This window comes from Rhea americana, unplaced genomic scaffold, assembly GCF_003343005.1.
Source record: "Rhea americana isolate MKP2758 unplaced genomic scaffold, rheAme1 scaffold_10, whole genome shotgun sequence".
In the NCBI taxonomy this organism is placed as follows: Eukaryota; Metazoa; Chordata; class Aves; order Rheiformes; family Rheidae; genus Rhea; species Rhea americana.
Window position 1 is genome coordinate 7,358,984 of NW_028185039.1, and position 22,510 is coordinate 7,381,493.

Consider the following 22,510-nt stretch of genomic DNA (forward strand, 5'->3'; position numbering starts at 1 on the left):
AAATTATAAACATAAAGGAAGAAAAGCTATCATCTAGGAAAAAGGTTCCTTTTTTCATTGATACAATACTCCAAGAGTATTACTGAAAACAACACTGTGGAACTTGGAAGACACTAGTGTTGATGACATACTTAGTCTGATATATGTACTGCTTGTAATATCAGATCAGCAAAATGATCCTTACTCCATTGAGTCTATTGTGGATGCATCTTACAGTATATGGGAAAGAGTTAGGGGGTCTTAGCGTATATGTCATAGCCTTTATTAATTTTTTTTATATACAGAGATTTCCCTTCCAATAAAGGAGGAACCATCTCCCATTGCTAAAATGAGACCAGTTACAGCCAACATCACTACAATGCCAGTGAATACAGTGATATCCCGCCCACCACCACAAATCCAGATGGCACCTCCTGTGTCCTTAGAACCAACCAACTTGTTAATAAGTTTGGAAAACCAACTTGAAGCTCTCTTGGATGGAACTTTACCTTCAGGTAATGAAATCCCACAACTGACAAGCAGTAATGAGGACAGAGAATCATTTTCTTTAATTGAGGACCTTCAGAATGATCTGCTTAATCACTCCAGCATTTTAGATCACTCTCATTCGCCCATGGAAACCTCTGACCCACAATTTCCCACTAATAATTCTTGTCTATCTCTTGACCTTCCTGACACAAATTTAGACAATATGGAATGGTTAGACATTACGATGCCCAGCTCCTCATCTGGACTCACTCCTCTCAGTTCTACTGCCCCCAGTGTGTTTTCCACTGACTTTCTAGATCCGCAAGACCTGCAGTTGCACTGGGATTAAGCTACAGCCAATGAGAACACAGCTTGCATACCTGTTTACAGCATAGGTCCATTCTTAGATGATTCTGGTTGCAGTTGAGAGTTTGAGAAAAATTAACAGAAATGTTTGGAAGAACAAATGCTTGAAGCTAATTCCTTATTGATGTTCAAGTTTACAACAATAAATTAATTTATGCTCTTCACGCTCCTATCATTAATGCAGGTCAGGGCCCTTGAAAGCTGTATTTCACAAGTCAAAGGATGATTGTACTTACTGATTAAGAGTACCCCAAGGAAAATGCATCACAAATGTATAAGAAAGAAATAGTATGACTGACTTTGTAACACTTAAACAAATGACACAATGTGGCTAATCTTAGATAAGAAAAATAAGTGAGACTTCAACTCTCTGTATTGACACAGTGAGCAGCTGTAATTTGTGGGAAGGTGAGATATCACTGCACTTCATTGTTCCTGTGGATAGCCTGAGCCAGGTTCAAAATTTTTGTGAGGGCAAAGCCAAGTAGAAGCACTGGCTGGTTCAGTGAAATTTCATGTATCTAGTGTCCTAATTTGTTCAAGCTGTTTTTATATTTTGATTTTGTGGTTTTTGAAACTCTTCTCCCATTCTTTAATTCTGAGGGAAGAATTTAACTGCATCCGAAGGGATATTAAGTGTAACTGCAAGAAATCCACTGTAGCTAGGCCAGGTAATAATGAGAACACTGAATTTTCTAGAGCAATGCTTTTGATTTAATAGCTAGGTTTTAATGTGTATATCAGACAGTTATTTGTATACTCTTTCAACTTTGTATAGTTTATTTTTGTGAACAGAGGGGAACAGTGGTCCTCAAAAAAAAAAATCAAAAGATTRTAATATTGGAAATAACAAATCCTATTTTAATTTGTGCTTGGGGATATTGTTAGAATATTCAATCCAGTATCTCAGCATATTAAAAAATTTCGAGGAAGCAGAAAAATGTAATTAATCCTGTTGCACATTCTTATCTTGCAAACATCTATGCAAGAATAGTCCCAAAGAGATCAGTAAAAAATCTCTGTAGGATTAGGCCCAGAGTTGCAGGGGACAGTACTGACAGAACAACCATAATTTCTTAATGAATGCTGTATCTATTGAACAGCTTCATCTACCACTACTTAACACAAAGGAAGATAAACAGAATTTGTTAAGTAAGAACCCTAAATAGCCCTTACTGAAAACAATAAAAGGTAAATAAGCAGTATCAACACATCACTGAACAGTGTAAGAAGCGAAACAGATAATAGCAAAAATTAAATTCTTACCTCACAGCACAGCATGTGAAAAAGTAATTAATATTCTTTTCAGTGATATTATGAAGGTAGTCAGAAAAATAAGCAAAAAATTAAAACAAGAATAAAATATGTTGAAATTCTGTAGTTATCTCTCAGATGTTAGCAGTTAGATACTGCAATAGATGATATACACTGATAATCAGACATAAAATAGGAATTAGTTCCCATTAAGGAATTCCAAATTAAGATGAAAGGAAATAGGAAACTATTTCCTTCATAACACATTTCTATTATGTTTTCTAGTGTGAAAACTGATCTCATTTCACAACTCTTTCCTTATCACCAGTCTTCAAGAATAGTGCTGTAGGAACTAATGAAAAAGTGTTATGAAGCTTTTGCTTACTTCTTCGAGTAATGATCTGCATCAAAGATACACTGAAAACAAAAAGTAGCTGTTAGCAACCAGTTTCACATTAAAAAAAAGTTAATATCAAACTATATTTTAAATTTTTTTGCCAGAAGTAGTTGTGGAATTATCTGCAATTTTAGTGTGTCCAGATTTCCAGTGCATTCTGTTTTAGTAATACTGCAGAATTCCATTGACTGCAGATAAAATAATGGGCTGTATCATTGATTCAAGGCTTAAATTGGGATTATATGTTTGCATCATACCAGTTATTAGTATTCTAAATCTTTATACCTTCAACAGACTGATAGACTAGAATTTACTTTAATTTAAAAGTAGACACAAGAAAATATCTATCAGGGTTGTCATAACAGCAGATGAAGCTGAAAGACATACCTCCTAATCCCTTCTTGCTGTGCCTGCAGTACTCGAGTACGATATAATATATGGACTGCCTGCCTTTAATTATGATGGTATAGGATTGTTCACTAATACTGAACAAATACATTCAACTTAGCATTCCTTTTAAACATATTTTCTTGGGCGCTAGTATTCTGAGATACTAAGTGCTCTCAGATGTTATTAGAATTTGTCTTTTAAAGATGACGTTCTTGTTTTGTTCAGAAGAATCTGGATGAAATTTATAGTATTCTATAGTACTGTCAATTTATTGCATGTTATAACTAGACATATCTCGGTGTCATGTGTGGCATACAATGTGATAGCAGGCTGAAGAAAATAATAAGATTACCCCTCTTTGACCCTGCGTTCTGATTAAATAAGAAGCAAACAAGTTAATTGTTTGAGGACAGATTAACCTAGAGCAACTGTACTGTCATAGTCAATGTGCATGTAAATATAGCTTGAAACTGGCAAAGTCATCTTGCTACAGAACTACTCTCATTGGCAGTGTAGAATGTTAACTAATCCATGGAATCTATGTGCAGAAGTAAATCCAAACAGTTGAGATGTGTTGTTACCAGTACAATATAGCTTTCTACCCTGAAAGTTTATTTGAAAAAAAAATTTAAATAAAAAAAGGGATCATTTTAGTTTTTAAAGTACGACTATTCTAGTGTAGGAGATGTGTGATTATTTTTTGGTACATTTCAGAATTATGTGTATTAAAACCTTAAATATAATGGTTTGCTTTAGACTTTGTTCTGAAATGTGATATATTTGCTATAGTTATATATGCCTGTTACGGCAGAAATAGATTTTGCTTTTGTGTGTGCATGTTTTACATGATAATTTTTGTAACACAAATGCAACACATCTTTGAAATTTAACAGTGACTGTACAGTTTGATTGTACAGAATTGAATATTTCTCATTATGAGAACAGTTGCAAAGGAATGCACTGGCACAAAATTTTCCATATAATGGCTGCAGTATGCTAACAGAACACGTCGTAAATGTGCTGTTAGTAGATGCTTATCAAGTAATTAAAATTATTTTTATCAGAATGAGATTCAAAAGTTGGCGTTTAGACATCAACACATGGAGAAAGCTCAGACACACATTTTACRGGGCTAATGTTAATAAAGAAATGTTGCACCCTGCATTTAATACAGAAATGGTATTGTTATGCACTTTTAGTGCCATTCAGCATTAGTTAATGCAAGTAAGTTTACAGGCAAAACTTTTACTTAACATCATAAATAGTTAATAAATCATTGTCACAAATTTAGCGTTTTTCTCTGAGAATAGAATGAATTTATGGCAGTTGTTCTCTTCACAAGTTTAAGGTCTAATCCAACCATGTGGGTTTGGAGAATTAGGCCTTGAAAAAGCTGAGACACACCTTTTAGAAATAATCGTAACTTAATACTGAAATTAATTTTTTTTCAATGTATTTCTAAATTCACCAGCAGGAGTCATCGTCAAGGAAACAGGTTATCAAAATAGAAGTTTTGATATCAAACTTCCTTATGTTACATAATCTCAAACATTCAGATGCCTGGAAAGTATAGGCACCAAAACTGAAAACCAAGCACAAGCTGTTGACCTGCTTTCAAGGCAGAGAAAATACAATCACAAAATATGTTTAACTGGAAGGGCATTATGTAATCAAAACACAATAAAGCTTCTTGATGTATTCAATTATTATTAGAATGGCATCTTCAGTGTATTTTAAATTTAATCAAATTCTATTAAAACTGGAAAAAAATATCGCTAATAAACCTTGTGTTGAAACATTTTACGTTAATTAAATTGCCATTAGATGACTTTTAGACCATACTACAGAATTTTTTAATATGAGGTATGTGGAATGGAGTTGTTTATAATATATACATGGCCAATAAAGAGCATACTTAAAACCTGAACCTGAAATAATCTCAAATAGTCTTTTTATACCAGTTTGCTAGGTATAAATCTAAAGTGCAAAAAAGACACCTACATCCTTCTGTAGTGTCTGATACTGAACGTAAACACTTTTTTAAAAAAGCACATAAACGCATTTGTAGAAATCTAGCCAAAAAGTCATTATAGCTATGAGAGCAAAATGTCACTAAAAAGCAGGGAATAGTTACCTACTATATCATTACACTATTTTTATAAAGAATACYGCTCATATAGTCAAAAAGACAGCCTACAATATACAAAATTTTAATAGGAACCAAAGCATTGCCATTTATATTGCCAAAGGAGGCACTTTGTATTTTGAAGCATAGGAAAGTGAATCTCCCAAAATATTACCTGTAATTTTTTAAAATTTAAAGGATGTAGATATTTTTAAAGCTGTTTTTGATGTTTAACAGTACAGGTTTGTTTTTGTTGTTTGAGAAATTTGTATTAAGTAATAGCACAGGCTTTACTCCAGATCGGATTTTTCTTCACTGTATAGCTTGCAGTAGAAGTAACGCTAACCCTAGCAGGTGTTTCTCTTCTTATTTTCATAGTCATTATTATGTCTTAGCATCTCATTTTGTGAAAAGAAGAAGATAGATACCTCTCTCTAGGGCCCTCTTCATTTAAGCACTACTTTACTAAATACAAATTATGGCAATCAGGGCGTTATGTATTGCCTTTCTATAAGAAACCATGATGCCTTTGTATTTGCTGTTTGCACCCCTAAAATCAATTCCATATGTCTGAATGCCATATGTTTTGCACATTGTACTGTATATATGTAATGCATACTGTATTTTTATATGTGTAGTACATTTATCAAATATTTTGTACATAGTGGCAATATTGTAGCTACTGAGGAAATGTTTGATATTTCAGCATTTTTGCTAAGTGTCTCAATAAAAAAAAGGAAAACTGTGCTCCTTTGTCTGTGCTTACTAATTAAAAAGGGAAATGCCATTAGTAATAGTCAACAAAAATTCTGACTATGGACTATGTTTGATCATCTTCCTCACAAAAAGGAATCTAGAGTTAGACTAACTCCAAAATGATGGTTTGTCCTAGGAATCATAGCCAAAATGTGTAACAATAAAGAATACTTTTAAAAACACTTGATGCAGTGTAAATAGAAGATTACAGCCTTGAAATATTTAAGTATTTAAGTATGCTTTCATTTTTAAAAGAAGAAAACTAAGTTTCTGCAGGGTTGAGTTTTGCAATGTACAAATTTTTTTTAAAGTAACACTAGTACTATGGGCTAGTGTTCCTGCTCATGGATGAAAAAATATTGTTACCTGGTTTAGCTTAATCTCAAGGAAAAGGTAGGGTAAGTACCATCATACACATACCCTGATTTACACAAACATCAGTAACCACCTTAAAATGGATTAGAACAAAAGCAATAGGACATGCAGCTGCCTTTCACCTTCAAGAAGTCTTTTACTCAATAATTTTTAATCAATAAAAAAAAAAAAAAAAAAAAGTTACCTATACTGACATAGTACTTCCTGAGAGAGTAAGTAGTTTGGAAGGATCGCTTTTCCTCTGCTATCCAGAGAGTAACCATACAGTAATTCCACAACCCTAAGAAGCAATATCATTGTACTAATTGCAGAGCATTGTGATTTTGGGCATGAAGCAAGTCACTGTTCTTTTTAACAAGCAAAACCCCACCTTTTTAAATGAAACAGGTGACCTTAAGTTTGTCACAGAACAAGAATTCTAAAGTTGTATAATGCATGCATTAAATGTTTATGGCTTCATAGGATTACTTACTTAAGAGATCACTGAACAGGGACTAGTATATACCGCCCCCCCCCCCAACAAAAAGCCATAAAAACTTGATGCTAAGAAAAATATAGTATGATAATAGTATAGGTTTTTGTCAACCAGAGATTGTCCAGGCTAATAAAAGTCTCTGAGGATACTGTCTTGGATTAGTCATTTTTTTGTTTGTTTGTTGTTTTTTGGCAATGGGGAACAAACTACCACACTGAAGCCAATTTTAAAAGCAACAGCAGGAGAGCAGGATAGGGAGCATTACTACTGTTCTAGCTCACAGGGACAGGCAAAAAAAGGAGAAGGTGAAAACCACCAGTTTCTTTTTAACTCTAAGTGAGGTTTTTGTTTTTAGGAAGAAAAATCTGAAGTAAATTAAGCATTCCAGAGAATGAGATGCAGCTTCCTACTGTGAATGATTACTACCTCAAACACATCATTGCCTTGGAGCAGACTGACAGAATGGGTCTACTGACTTGTTCAAATTGGGCTGTCAATCTTGTCAGATGACATCTCTTACAAGACTGTCAGTGAAACCAGACAACCTTGTGAACCTTCCTCAGACAGTCCGCTGTATGTGATTCACTGTCATTTTAACCTCATTTGTGAGTCAGAGGCAACATTTTGTTCACTTACGTAAATGATCCTTTAAGCCCCTCAGAGTAAAGTCAGAAATAAACTAAAATACTACCTGCAGATTACTGGATTGTATTCCACCCTGCAACACAGACTTCTGCTCCTAAATGAGTTACATTGTCACAGATGCAGAAATAACACCAAATTTTATTCTGTCGTTCCTGTTGTCTATAAAGTACTGAGATTCTTTACTATACTTCATTGTACTAGCCTTGAATTCAACAAGAAACAAACTAGTTTGTACCGCATTTTTCTGAACAGTAGCTATCTGTAATTCTCTAACAATAAATATATTTCAGAAACATAATAAGCCACAGAAAGGAGTAGATCTGTGATTTAGCCAGAATTACACCCACTTTCATTCATGACATTCCTAAAACCTTCCAAGATAAGGCTTTCAGGATGTGCTGGACTGCAGGATTTTGTTTTTGCATTTTCTGTTTGCCTTGCATCTTTAGAACAAATAGCTATGAGGACCTTCAGTGAATAGTAAGCTGTAAATTTCCCTTTAGAAAAAAAAATAGATGGATCTTTTCAGGAAAAAAAGGGGGGGCTTTTTAATATGCACAAACTTATTTTTATGTTACTATGAAGCTGCTACATTTGAGCATTCACTATTATACTTCCTACTGTGGTGAGCAATCCAGACACTAGATCACCCACTCCTTTCTCGTTAGTCTCTTTTACTGCAATGATATCAGAATTCGGCTCAGTAGTACAAAATCAAACCTACTCTCAATCTAGAAGTGCCCATAAAACTGAACAAATCAAAACTCACTAAGATGCCCTGTAAATTTCTTAAATACACCTTTTCTTTATAAACTTTCTAACTATTCTGAAAGTTAGTAGGCTGTATATACCACAAATTTACTTTCAGGTATCACAATCCAAACATCATAAAAGGAGTGCAGCACTTTTTGGCTATGCATTTGTCTATTACAGACTCTAGAATTAAAATGGACAGAATCTAGAGTTAGAATGGATCAGTGACAAATCACCTGTTTGGACTCAACTAGCAATTTTTATTCTTGATTCTTTTAGAAAGATCTGTAAACATAAACATATCACCCCCACAACCTGATATATTCATATTAATTACTATTATAGTGTAAAACATCAATACAGTGATGCCTGACGGAGCCTGAGTTACACTGAGTGAACTTCTTCCACAAGCTAAAAACTTGGTTTTCAATTAAAACTGAATATATTAAACCTTTTTCTACAAATGGTCATCATTGCATTTTCTTTACTCTGTATATGCTATATGCACCTGCCTATTAGCTTCTTCTGTTTTACTGGAATATTGTTAAAAGAGTAACAGATTTCTTAGAACAGTTGTATTATCCCAAGTCAGTGACTCTTTTCCTTGAAGGCAAAGAAGTCACACACACCTCCTCATGCCCTGTAATCTAGTCTACATCTCAACTGAGAACTTCCTAAAAGAGAATAAAAGTAACAAAGCAGACAACTATCATCTGAGATATAACGTCTTAATTCTAGGATTTTTTTCTCCTATAAGTGGTTATCCATAAATTTGTAGTGTAACTCAGAATAATATTTTCCTTCATGTAAAGTATTACCTGAAGATGAGTCTCCAGTCATCTTTGCAGAACAAGGACTGCAGGACCACTCAACCACGTTACTGCATCATTCTTGAATCCTCCTAAGACAGCTGCTGTCAATAAAATCAAAAACACAGTGAATAGAAACATTCTTTTGCAAAGCTACAGACAAAGTCTAAGCTCTGGTAATGGATAACTGGGAAACCTTCCAGCAAGCTCACAGGAAGTTTTTATAAAGCTAGTTAAATAGTTGGACAGAAAGCAGAAAGGCCTAGTCTTGTAACCTGAAAAAGGCTCTCTCCTAAAGCAACACCTATCTCAGAAGAATGACACTTAGGAGGAAAAAAAAAAAAAAAAAAAAAGAAAGGAAAAAACAATTCTCCTTTTTGCAAAATCTCTAGCACTAGCTTTTTGTTACCAGAATCATCTCAGGACTTTTCTTTAGAAAATCCAGGTTGTGCTTTAAAGCAGATTTTGTCAGAAGGGTTCAGCATAGACAAAAGGCTTTCATGCTTAGCTCAAATAAGGGTAATGACCAGCATAAATGACACTTTCAAAAAAAAAGTATAATGGACTCAGGCTTTTCAGTATTTTATCAAGGTAGTTAGAATTAAGCTTAAATTATATTAAATTATATTATATATTATATATTATATTAGCGGATAAGATCAATCATTGAAGATATATCAAAATCTTGACACAACACTGTTGAACAAAATCCCCCAAAAAAGTGTGTGCAAGAGACAGAGAGGGGCAGAAGCCATTTCTAAGAGAAACTGTTCAAAATAGAATGTTCTTAATCTTAAAAAATAAATAGCCTAAGATAACAGAAAAAAACTGAATTAGAGTAACTACCCAAGAACCTATCTGGTCCTTTGCCAACTAAGTTCATCTGGTCAAGTCTTTTTAGCTATAAATTCAGACATCAGAAACTAACAAAAAAGAGGAAGAGACAGAAGTTGCATATATAGCTGTCTGATTAAGAGATCAGAAATCATTTATCTGATTGATAGATCCTAAGCACATACAAGTCCTGAAGTATAACATCTTAAACATCCCATAACATCTCTGAGGTGAGCAGGCTGACCTTAGCAAACCTACTGTCCTTGAAGGTAATTCTGAGAACACTGTTCTAGATTTCTCACTCATAATTCCCTCATAATGAATAAAGTCCATTAAGCCCAGGGAACCTACAAGGTACATCACTGACTATGTCAGCATATACTATGTAAAATGCCCTGGTCTCAAAGACTTAACTATCTTCCAGAACAGGAAGAGGAATAATCTTCACTCTCTTGCATATAGACACACTTGTTCTGGTCACGGTATCAATCACCGAGGATGAGAAATAGGTAGCACAAATGCTGTGTAAACCTGTTACTAAATGTCTGCAAAATTGCTAGGGTAAACTTCCATATTATCATTCTAGGGTAAGAGAAGAGACATAAACAACATCCTTCTGTAGGTACTACCACCACTAGAACACTACCAACAAAAAGAGAAGAATCAGAAAGATACTAGTAAGACAGATCCTTAAAAAGTGAACTGTCCCTATCAAAGCTTACCAAAGATGCCTACACAGACTAGCATGAGGAGTGATGTAAGTCTCACACAGCCCAACTGCTAAGTACATTCACACAATTATTAGTTGCCAGACTAACTCCAAGCTCAACAGAAAAAAAAAAAAAAAAAAAAAAAAAGAAGTCTTCACAATTCTCAAGCCCAGACAAGCTCCAGTAAATGCTATAACCAGTGTCAGGGCAAGAAAAGACATTAGATAATGCAATGGGAACAAGGAACTGGAGTACTAAAGCATCTAAATGCTCAAAGGAATCAAATGACAGCAAATTGCAGAGGTAAAATTCTGAGATGACACCAAATCTTGTTTAACATTCCTGAGCAAGTAAATCTTCTGGAGACACATCTCCAGCTCTTTGTGACCAAAAATTATTAAAGTTGGACATTCACTAGTTATAAAGTCATTAAATAGTGCAGGCACCATTATGAGAACTTCTGACGCAAAGATTATCATGGAATATACACATCCTAAGACTAACCCTTAAAAAAAAGTTGTGATCTCAGAAACCATACAACCAGTATGAAAGGTGAGAAAATGTGATGACATAAAAAAGGTAAAAGAAAAAAGGAGAAGCTCAGAGAACAAAACAAAAAGATGACAAAAAGGCAGTAGTGGAAGAGGCAGTCTCACTCACAAACTCACTCACTCACAAAACCACGCAACTGAAGACTGGCACAATTTGCTTTTCCAAGGTTGCCCGAGACAGCATCAGTGCAGTCTGAGAATCCAAAGAAAAAACACCACCAGTTTAACATCTTGCAGTATCAATACTCATGAAGTTTACCATTTGGAACAATTAAAATAATTTTACTTCCTTCCATGTCCACTGACCCTTCATCATGTATACTGTTTCTCCATTTYTCTGGTCTAAAATGCTACAAGAAAGCTATTTTGTATAATAATTTACTTTCTTATTACACAGTACTTACTACTACTACTTCTTATAAAGACTGTCAAATTCTTAAAAATCACTCTATAAACATTAAATTCAGCCTTATATTATATAAAATCAGTAAGTATGCCACAGATGGACAAATGGATCAGAAAGACAAAGTTAGTGACAAAACTAGAACAGAAGTTGAATCTATGCCTTTGTTATCTAATTACAGAATAAGATAACAATCAGCTGTGTATGTGTTAGACGATGGAGCACTTACACCTTTCAGAGAGATTGCTGAACAGAAAGCTACTACTATATAAGAGCTTTTCTCAACAACAGTCCTATTATCATTGAGACCACAATGAAGGAAGGAAGGACAGAAGGAAGGAAGAATGGAARGATGGAATATAAACTATGATAAGTTATCAGAAATTGACAGCGATCCCATGTGTCCAACTTCAGAGCTGTTAAAAGAATCTGATTCTCAAAGTATTGTGCAGCCATCCCCTGGACAAAAAGGGGGAGGGGGTGAAATGGAGACATCTCTTGAGATTACATTGGTAATTTGACCATACTTTTGATTTACAAATGTATAACAAAGAGAATTAACACATAGCAAAAATATTGCAACCACTTCTGCATTTCTCAGACAGAAATGTCACTGAAATGCCTCTCTTAGGTTTCTAGYTAAATGGTAAGAGTTCCCGAGGAATGAGAATAAAAGTTTGACTAAAACAATCACAGGTGATTACTGCAAATACTTCCTGAAGTTAAAATGAAGGGGAAAAAAAACACCACTCAAGGAATTACATTAATATAGGCATTATTTTCTTTCTTTAACTATAAAAACTTGTGTTCACAGTATTTTTGAAGTGCAGTAAATGATATTGAGTCAAAGCTCACTTCAGGAGGCTTGATACTTCGACAGTCAATGTGACTCAAATTCATTAATTTATGACTGGTATTTTCCCTGATAAAGGTTTATTTATAACAGCTTTTCAGTCCTGATCTGCAAGTGGCTAGTCATTTACTTTTAGGTAAAAATTGCTCTTGTTGCTACAATTAGAGAAACAGAAGACAAATTAATATTGTATCATCATCACTGAAAACATCACCAGGATGTTACCAATGTGTGCATGCACTCAAGACTTGTATACACTTGGATATACCTCCACCTTCTTAAAAATGCAGAGTAGACACTAATTTACCAGCAAGGAATCGCTTTTCCTTGCTGCTTTGACATACAGGAAATAAAGAGGACTATCCCAGTAAAATATTTGTTGTTTTTGTCAAAATATTGTAACAGTATTTCACATGCAATCAACTTACAAAGTTTCCATTGTCATACCTTCCTAGAAAAATCATCCTAAATTCTACAGTGTTCTTAGCTGCAAAACTTTCATGTTTGACTACAGCAAGATATGTCAACATAATGCTTTCATCTCATCTAAAAAACATTCCTTGCTATGCTACTGACTTTCAGCTGACAATGAAATCTTAATATATATGTAGTATAAAATGAGATTTCTCCAAAAAGATTTATCTCTTGTTATTTAAACATACTCAAGAAAAAAAAATACATGGATAACAGGGAATGGTACCTTTACTAAACAATTTTGAGTTACATTATTATTTATAACACTTTAAATATTGCTTGCACAGACTTTCACATTTGGACTGCCTATACAGTTTTCTGAAGTTACTTAAGACAATTCTTGATAAGAAGATGTCTGTTAAATAAGGAGTTTGGTCAGGACGTAAAGAAGAGGTTCAAGCACATAATCATTCCAAGAGCAGTGCAATGCAGTATGTCAGCCTGAGAAAGGGTGGAGAGTACTTCATACTAACCACCAGCACAGGAAGGACACTGAACTAGCTGAATCACTACTTTGACTCATTATATACTATTAGATTATATATTATATTGGAATCATCTAGATTAACCATAAGACGTGCCATACAGTATCCCGGTTTCTAATCTTTCTGTTTCTCCTCCATTCACCTAAAGGGATCCTGACCAGATTTCTGACCAGCTCATCCACCTTTTCTGGCTACAAAAGCAAGGTAAATTCATATTAACTTAATAGTTCTAACAAATAAAACTGCCTAAAAACTTTTATGAGCACACAAATTACTTTTTCTTCTAAATAAAATACTCTAACAATAAAATTTCCTATAGCTTTTTCCTAAGATTAACACTTCAAAACAACACGATCTCTCTAGCAACAGGACACCTGTTGTTACACTAGGGGCAACAACATGCAATATTAATCTGTAGCTCAGAAAACCTGAAGACTCTACTCCAGTTCTTCCCGAACTTTCGAAGGAGCGGTTTTTATTCATCCCAAATTAAAATAATTCAAGAGTTTTAAATTGTGTAATTTACATAATTAATACACTACTTTATATAAATTAATATTTGCACTGATACAACACCTTTTTATCAGGCGTACAACACCACTGTTTCATACAAATATGTAATAGGAAGGCACTCCTTATTCCAAAAGCTTCAAATTCTTCTGAGTTTCAGAAGACAAACTACGAGAATATTAAATAAATAATTGGTGGTAGAAGATGAGAAAAATTGAACAAGCATGTTTTACATAACAGTCATCAGTTTCACATCGTCATATTCCTACAACTAGTTAACTGACATGGGTTTTGTAAGCATCAGAACTACAGAGATATTTGGCTTTTGGTTTCACTTATTTATTTATTAAGAATTTCCTCCTCCCAATAGAGACAAGGAACAGCATRAAAGTTTTTAAAATACAGTAGCAGAAGAAATTAGCTGAATTTTCTTCTGTTTCAGTCTAGAATAACTCAGACATTTTACTATTAGCTGTAAACATCTTTTACTCCCCTTACTCATGATGAAAATTATTTCACAGTATATTAGACTTGTTCTATGATGAACCCAAGACTGTTTTTTCTTTATTGTTGCTCTTCTGTTTATTGAGACCTAGGAGCTACCCAGACTTCAAAATAAACCATAGGCAGTTACACATTATAAAATGGCAAGTACTAGTATATTGCTTTTAAAAAAGCAGTACAAAAAACAGTTTTGTCATTAAATGGCTCTTTGTTTAGATAGCTAGTAATATGAGTATTTTCTTAGAGCATTAATGAAGTTAGGCTGCTAAAGAGAGCAGACAAGTTTCTTCAAATCAAATCATGTATTTCTTCTTAATCTCACAAGATCTTTGTGACTTCATCTTGAATGTTCTGTCTCCTCAGTAAGGAAGAACTTCAGTATTAAAAGTTGCTTTACAGTTAAATACCTTTTCCAATGCAAAGTGAACACATTTATCTAAAATTTGGTGTATTTGAAAAGATACAACTCATATAATATACAAATTCCACATGTAATTGCAGTATTGCTCTTGACTTCCCCCATCACATCTCTTCCCCTCCCCAACCCCCCCAAAAAACATTACTTCTCACCTCACGAAGGCATAACAGCAGTAACAAGTAAAACAGAAAGGAGCTGCACAAGAACTGTGATGACAAGTTCCACTTGGCAAATATGGCACATAAAAGAGCATGTTTTCTAACAAGTAGGAAGGTTAGAAATGTCAAACATGATTTAGTAACATCTAACTCCTTCCTGCTGTGAGCCTGGTTACACTAGGAGCAACTTCAGTCAGCCAAAATCGTTGGCCACAGGAGGTCATTCTTAATCATAAAAGCAGTGCGTGTGTAAGCAGGGTGAAAGAAGCCACCACTTCCACTCCTACACATCATCATGCTATAAAGTGCTACAGTAATCAGAATGATCAGAACAAAGGAATACAAAAGTACTATTCTTCTGGCTGAGTGTTTCCTGGCTTTCCATAGACCAGATGAGAGTATGTCATTTGAGGCTAGCAAAGAACAAGGCTCGAACATAAACTCCAAGAAGTGCTCAGGCTGGCCACAATGTCAGAAATGCCCATAAGGACTAGAAAACCAGAACAAAGCAAAACACCTGTGTCACAGCTGACCCATGGTAGTAGTGCATACATTTATGATGGGCCAACTATCCAGTGAGATCATTTAAATTAGTTTAGACATCTTTTACTGCAGATGAAGCTGATGCAAATTGCTTTGTGTTTGCTAAAGTTTATCACAGTTACCGATGAGAAGATGACACATGGTAATTTTTAAATAGACAATTGTTCATACATTTAAGCCTTCAGGCATGGGTTTTCCTCATGACTGCAGTTTAAAGAATACCCCCCAAAAGCATAAAGATATAATTCATCTAACATACCCGCACCAGGCACCACCAAATTACTCACTCTGATCTCAACCTTTATGAAGGTACTTTTGGCAACCTCTTTACAAGCTTCTCTCATCAAGAAAAAAAAAACTACTATTCACAGCTAGTACTGGTTCTCCCTGACATAGGTCAAAAATCAAATTGTTTTCATCCAGGAAGATGGAATATAGCATAAGTTTCAYTGGGGATAAAATCGAGGGCTGTGCTTTCAGATAACACTTGTAAATATCTAGGAGACCAAATCTGGGAGTTAAAGAACACATAACTTCTAATATCTTTTCAGCATTTCACAAGTTTTTTATATGGGACAAGAAGTGCCATGTACTTAATTTGTATTTTTATGAAGCGTGTTTTACTTTATATTTACTATGTAGTTATCTCAATGATGTTTGCATTTCTGCTTCTCTTCTGGGAGAAGGAAAGCAGCTTTTTCGCGCTTTTCCTTCCCCTCTCTAAGCTGCTCAGGACACAGGACGAGTACATTACCTCCAACAATATGTTACGGTGCACCGACGTTAATGTGAGAGTGCCATCTTTTGGTAAAGAAAGCACAGGCTGCAGCACAGCTGTGCGCTCGCTCACGAGCCAGCCTCTCCCCAGGGAGCACCTCCCGGCCGCCGCCTCCCTCAGGGGCTGGGCGCCCCCGGGTCCCGGCGCCTCGCTGGGGGCTGGCGCGGGAAGAGGACACGGCCCCCCGCCGCGCGCTCCCTCTGCGCGCCGCCACCGAGCGATGGGGCGGAACAGCACCTCGCTGCTCCCCACTCCCACCCAGGGAAGGACTTTCCTCAGCGCCCTCCCGCAGACACCGCACCGCCGCCTCTCTCAGTTATAGGCACCTACCGAGGGGAAACCTAGTCCCGCTCCCTCAGCGCCTCGCCGACTAACGGCCGCCCAACGCCTGTCCAGCGCCCGCGAGCGCGCCCAACGGCCGCCAGGAGGTGGCGCATGCGCACGGAGGGTGTGTGTGTGGGGGGGTCCCGAGCAGGGGGCGGGGCGGGGCGGGGCCCGCCGCCGGCTTCCGCCGCACGATTGGCGAAGCCGCTGGGGTGCGCCGCCGCGCGGGAGTGGCGCCAGCCATAGAAGGGCTCGGGCGGGCCTTGTAACGCAGGCGCGGTGGCCAAGTGGTAAGGCGTCGGTCTCGTAAACCGAAGATCACGGGTTCGAACCCCGTCCGTGCCTCGGCAGCCCCCGCGCGGGCGGGAGTTCCCCTGATCATTTTTAGGGGGGCCGCGGCGGCCGGCGGAAAGGCTCCCGCCCCCCCCCACCGGGGCAACGGCCGTGCGCGGCGGCGGAACAGCGTGGTGGCCCCGCGCTTGGCGGCGGGGCGCACGTGCTAGCAGGGGAAAGCGGCAGCGTTTTGTTTAGCGAGGCCGGGCGCGAGCGGCGGGGGCGCGCGCTGCCCTCCCTGAGGTAACGGCCGCGCGGCGCCAAACGCCCGGCAGCGCTCGAGCTGTCGTGGGCTTCACAGCCGTGTTTCGCCCGCTGCCAGGGTCCCTTTCTTTACAAAAGAAGGGTGTCTGCAGCAGCGGACACAATCTTTTTGTCAGACCACCTTCCTCGGAGCCRAATCCTGTGTTTGGAGGCTCTCACAGTTGTGCAGTGTAACAGAGTAAGAAAAATTCAAACATGTAAGGCAAAACTGGCCTGCCAAAATCAAGTACAATCCGTATCCCGCCCAGGTTTCTGTCATTTCTTAAAAGCACACACGTGCATTCGCCACCACGTGGGCCCAAGAGCTGTCCCACGAGGGGCAGGCCGAGCCGCTGAGCGCTTGGCTTCCAGGCTGATCTCGCCAGGATAAGGCTACGAAGATGGYCCTCGTTCTCTCCACTCTAAAACTATTTGGTTTTAATCCTGAAATTAGTTTAGCTATTTTCTAAATTAATTCTCTGTTTTGGCTCGAAAAAAGACCCACGAGATTTATTCATCTGTGTAACTACTTAAAGGGATCGTTCGGTTAGGGTTTACATTTTCTGTTTCTGATGATGGTGAGCTGAATTTACTGCCATGTTGAAAACAGGTATCTAAAGATAGGGCTGGTGATGTTACCCGAAGATGCGTACTGCACACCTGTCTTGAAGGATACGTGGATACCACGTATTTGAAATGCAATGGATGTAGCCATTTATACTGTATGAGGTTTTTTTTGCACATATTTGCTGTTATACAGATTACCATATTATATTAATGATGTGCAATTAAAACACATGGTTGCTAAAGTTTGTGTGTTTTGCACTTACACTGCTTTACTGTCAATACTCACAAGCGTACAGAATTCCTGGTTACCAAATTGGAGGGTTTTGAGCAAACATCAGCAGAGACGAAAGCATAGCACTTACCTTCCACTTCATTTTTGAACTTTTTCTAGTACGACATCTGATGACAACACTACCCAAGTCTTCCTAGATGGAAGAGATATGAAAATTTTAAATTATTAATTTTTAGCAGTTTCAGTACAAAAGATATGCAAATTTAAACCTGCAAAAGTTCTAAATTGATTTCTATTTTTTTTCAGATATTTTACTCAGAGATAGTACAGCCATTGAAGAATAGCAGTGTCCCTGAAGTTGTTTTCATAATAGTGTTTTCAAAACTAAACATATAAATCAAACCCAAGGACAAACATATCTCTGATAAATACTGCTTTCTACTACTACAGCCTCAGGGATAAACCTAAAGAGGAATTGCCTCACATGTGATGACTAATGCTTACATAAATTGTTGTTCATTTGTTTTTTAGAAATAGGTTTATAGAAGTAAGGAAAGTATACATGAGATCTACAGCTTCATGTATAACCCGCATAAAAATGGAATGAGGCATATGATTTTTATATTAAAGGATATACACAGAAATAAGAAAATACAGAGCCAGTTTTTACGAAGTTTGCAGACAGAACTTCCATTGTGGATAATAATAATTCTACTAAATAAAATTTTAAATAAATGTCCTATGGTTATTTAGTTGAAATTATACATTGCTTTTGTAATTAGAAAAATATCTATGAAATCACAGCAAAAGTGAAGCTACTCCAGAATCATGCAGAATCCCAGAATGGTTGAGGTTGGAAGGGACCTCTGGAGATCACCTAGTCCAACCCCCCTGCTCAAGCAGGGTCACCCAGAGCATTTCTATTCACCTATTGCTGAAAAGAAATTTGTAACCTCGGAATGTTGACATGTAGAACACATTTAAGACATGTAGAAATAACTAAAACACCATACATGTTTACTGCAATGACATATATTCTTTCTCATCATGTCAGATTGCATTTTCTTCTAAATTTATGACTTTTTCTTTGCAGCCTATCTAATGGAAATTAATTAATGACATTGTCTCTGTTTCTAAATTGATTTGCACAGTATTTTCTAGCCTAACTAAAATTAAAAAAAAAATGCAAAAAAATGTGAACTTGGATATATTGCCACTGAAGTTTCTCAGAAATTTTGTCCTTAATGTCGCTGGAAGGATTATAATGTATAGAAACAAAAAGATACTTAACTATATTGATAACCACCATCATTTTGAAATAGTATCTTCCTTCATAAAGGAGACATGGCAGTACGAGCCAATGAAGCAGCACACGCCTCCAGATAATACTGCCATGGATAGAGTGCATTCGGAGAGGCATGCTGACAGCTTGGCATTTTTCTGGTTACACCTCCTAGCTATCCTTCTTCAACTCCTTTTTGTTAATAATGAACTCTTAGGCTGCATACAGTAATATTCCACTAGTATTTTATTATCTTATACTTGTGAACATTAGATGAGAGGTTTAGTTGCCAAGTGTTAAGCTTTCTAACATAATTTTCAAGTATTAAAAAACTGTGACTACTTTTTACATAATTTGCCTTATTTATCTGATACTCACCATGACACAAATGACAGATTGCTTCTTTCTCTTTTGCAGAAGGATTGAACCTTTTTTATACTGCTACCCCAGCATGTAAAAATCTTTCCTTTGAGGTCATATTTTCTATACCTCATATCATCCCTGCTACTATTCCCTGGTTTCCCTCCAGTTGCTACRTACGTCCTTCTTGAAATGGAGGGCCTGGGAGTGGACACATTGCTCTTGCCTGTCAGCACAGAGTAGAGCAGAATGGCACTTCACACCAGGACTTGTGTACRGACACGAACACCAACTTGCGTTGTGTGCCACCGCTGTCATGCCCAGCAAAGCACAGCTGCTGTAGCTGCACTGCCCCTTGGAGCTGTGATCATGCCATGCGACGTGAGAGCAGTAACACATGTACACAAACCACCCAAATTAGCGCAAACGGCCACCGCCCTCAACCAGACCATGCGGCATGAAATTGCAGCTGGCAACTTCCTGCGGCCCAGCAGCTGCCTGGCAGTGCCGCAGCTTGTCCCCTGAGCCCGCTGCCGGAGCTGGGGCAAGCTGCCGGCCCGCGCTGCTGCGCAGGGGCTCAGGCAGCTGGCGATGGTTGAGGTTAGCGGAGCAGCAGGAGTGCGACAGGAGCAGTGCGTGTACCCTCAGGCAAAGTTTGGTACACGGAGTCATGGGAAAGCACAGCTCTCTCTTTAACCTAGCCTCCAGCACCCATCATTGCATCATTTTTTGTAACTGAGGATGTTTACATATCCCTCACACTATTCAGTCACATTGGTGAGAGTGGAAGGTAAAGCAAATTTCGTTTCAACATTCTTGTCATTTTAACAGTGTCTCTTGCTGCCTCTCCGTTTAATTGAATGTTACATGTGACAACCAGTGTGGCCAACAGAGGACAGCACATCCATTTCTTTTAATGATCAGAAGATCCTCAACTTCAAGGTGTCATTCACTTTTCACTCAGAAAATTAGAGTGACTAGTAAAGTAAAGCCACGTGCCATAAATAAGACAGTCAGCTTAAAAAGGCCTTTTGGGCAATTCGCTCGAGCTCGTTTGAATTCCAAGGGATTAATTAAAATAAATCTACTTCTGAACAGGCATTATTACTAATTAAACACTGCAGGTGAAGCTATTTGGAAGTTGTTTCTGTATTTTTAAGCAACTGTATATTCTGCATGAAGCTAAAAGTTAAAAAATACTTAACAGTCAAAGCATACTTAAGAAAGATTGTCAGGTAAATGCTGCTAATTCTCCTTCAGAACTGCAGACAGAGAAGGTATCTATAACTAGATTTTGACTAAATGTGTTTATAAAATATTGAAGTGAAGCCAGACTCCAGTGTTTTTATTGCATTTGATTTGGGGGGAGTGAAGACTCTGCAAGTCATAATGAAATTCAAAGAACAAAACCAAGAATTTCATATGGCCAAGGGGAATTTAATTATGAAAATTCAATTAACCCCCAAGAGTTACACACATTGAAATCTATTATTATCTTTCCCCAAAAGCTGACTATTGTATTTTTTAAAGCAACCTCTGCTATTCCTGGAAAAACAATGTTTTATTACAAATACCTTGACATCTTTATGTCATTATTAGCACATGATRATGCTTTAATCTGTTAGTGTCATCTGAAGGCTTTRCAAACATTAATTACACTTCTATCTCCTATGAAATGAATGAAACAGTTTTTTATTGGAAAGACTGACAAGAGTAAAGAAGATTGTGTGTTAGGTACATGCACAAAGCAAATATACAGATTTAGGAGATAACATGAGTAATAATAATTAATACTGCCTGGCTGACAGTGTGCCAGTCTGTTGTAAATAGAGATTTACATTTGTCACTCGGGGCCTGATCCTGGGAGCTGCTGAGCAGAATTGCTCAGCAGACTATAGTTCTATTAAGCCGACAGGAGCTGACAGTGCTCAGCGCTTCACATTATTGGGGCCCTTAAACAAAAGCCAAGCATAAAAATCCTGTTCGTGCGAGCAGTGAGACTGCACATATTTATAGTAATAACATGAATTATTCACAATCAGCATAGCTTGAAAGGTGTAACCTGCAAAGCCTATTTAAAATAATACATGAACATTAATAAGTGTTTCTGTGATACAGGGAAGTGTTATTATCATTTGGCCCATTTTTCACTACTGTGTGTGAAATTCCTTTTATTTGCTTTGTGCCTAGGTCTGATATGAGGACATAGGGGAAAGTCAATACAGGAGATAAACATCTATAAACATTAGAAGAAAATGAGGAAAGGGGGTTACTGATTAGCTTTCTTCTCATATAAAACTCCTAGATGTTATCGAAGAAATATGAGTTAAGTGTTTTACCATTCCTCTTTTTTTAACCATTATCTGATCAGAGAAGCATGAAAAGCACTTTATTGCTTACTTGATTTTTTTTTTTTCCTGTGCTAGGAGCCCTCTGCAGGAAGTGAAGCTGAATTTCACAGATCTTCCCTTTCTGACGTCTCCCGAATTTCTAGGAATGCCCCTTCCCCGTTACTATATTTGGAGGTAGTTTCTAGGAAAAAAAAAATAATTTTCGGCCGGTGTGGGACTCGGCGCCCCCCCCGCGGGCTCCGCCGCGGCGGCCCGCGGAGCCGAGCGCGGCGCCGCTTTGCAGCGCTGCTGCAGGGACGAGCACGCAGAGGGAGTGGGAAGGCGAGAGGTGCCTTTGTGGCAACGACGAGTGGATCTTCGCTAGTTATTTCCTGCTTGCTGTTCTTTTTTTCCCCTTGCACTTTTCTTTTTAAAGGAAGAGGACCTTTCTCCCTTTTTTTTTCTTTTCTTTTTTTTTTTTTTTTAGAACAACCCCTCCTGGATTTTTTTCCCCCTTGTTCCCCCCCTCTCCCCCCTCCCCTTGCTGTGGCCTCTTGTTCAGCGTGTGGCGTGACCGTGATGAAGAAATGTTCCTGGGAGCCGGGCAGGGCGATCTTTTCACGTAATGAGTCAGGGCTTTGCCGACGGAAGGAGCCGGCTCCGGGGAGCGGCGGGCTGCGTCTCCCCAGCGCAGACGCCGCGCCGGGCGAGCGGCGCCGATGCCCGCGCCCCGCGCCGGGGCACCGGCCCGGGCACCACCGAGCGGTAAGTTGCATTTTCGAGCCGCCGCCGCGGCAGCATCCCC

The 22,510-nt window shown here is 37.8% G+C and overlaps 1 protein-coding gene, 1 long non-coding RNA gene and 1 other non-coding gene across 9 annotated transcripts in view; 2 read left to right on the top strand and 1 right to left on the bottom strand.

Moving 5' to 3' along the window:
* Positions 1 to 5,756, top strand: part of MRTFB (myocardin related transcription factor B) — a 93,304-nt gene extending 87,548 nt beyond the window's left edge. For all 6 annotated transcript variants that reach the window (XM_085302906.1, XM_085302932.1, XM_085302914.1 and 3 more), the window contains one exon: positions 285 to 5,756. In XM_085302906.1, coding sequence (XP_085159032.1) covers positions 285 to 817 — 533 coding nt within the window. In that variant the 3' untranslated portion in view covers positions 818 to 5,756. The remainder of the gene's footprint in view (positions 1 to 284) is intronic.
* LOC146601704 (uncharacterized) overlaps positions 1 to 17,926 on the bottom strand; it is a 43,722-nt gene extending 25,796 nt beyond the window's left edge. The window contains exons 1-2 of one of the 2 annotated variants that reach the window (XR_014895587.1): positions 17,864 to 17,926; positions 8,823 to 8,917 (exon numbers count right to left, since the gene is read on the bottom strand). This is a non-coding gene — a long non-coding RNA (uncharacterized LOC146601704). Of the gene's footprint in view, positions 1 to 8,822; positions 8,918 to 16,364; positions 16,442 to 17,863 lie in introns of those variants that run through there. The other variant, XR_014895589.1, reaches the window with a different exon arrangement.
* TRNAT-CGU (transfer RNA threonine (anticodon CGU)) lies at positions 16,632 to 16,703 on the top strand. The gene has a single exon. It is a non-coding gene; the product is annotated as a tRNA-Thr (tRNA).
* Positions 17,927 to 22,510: the final 4,584 nt, after the last annotated feature.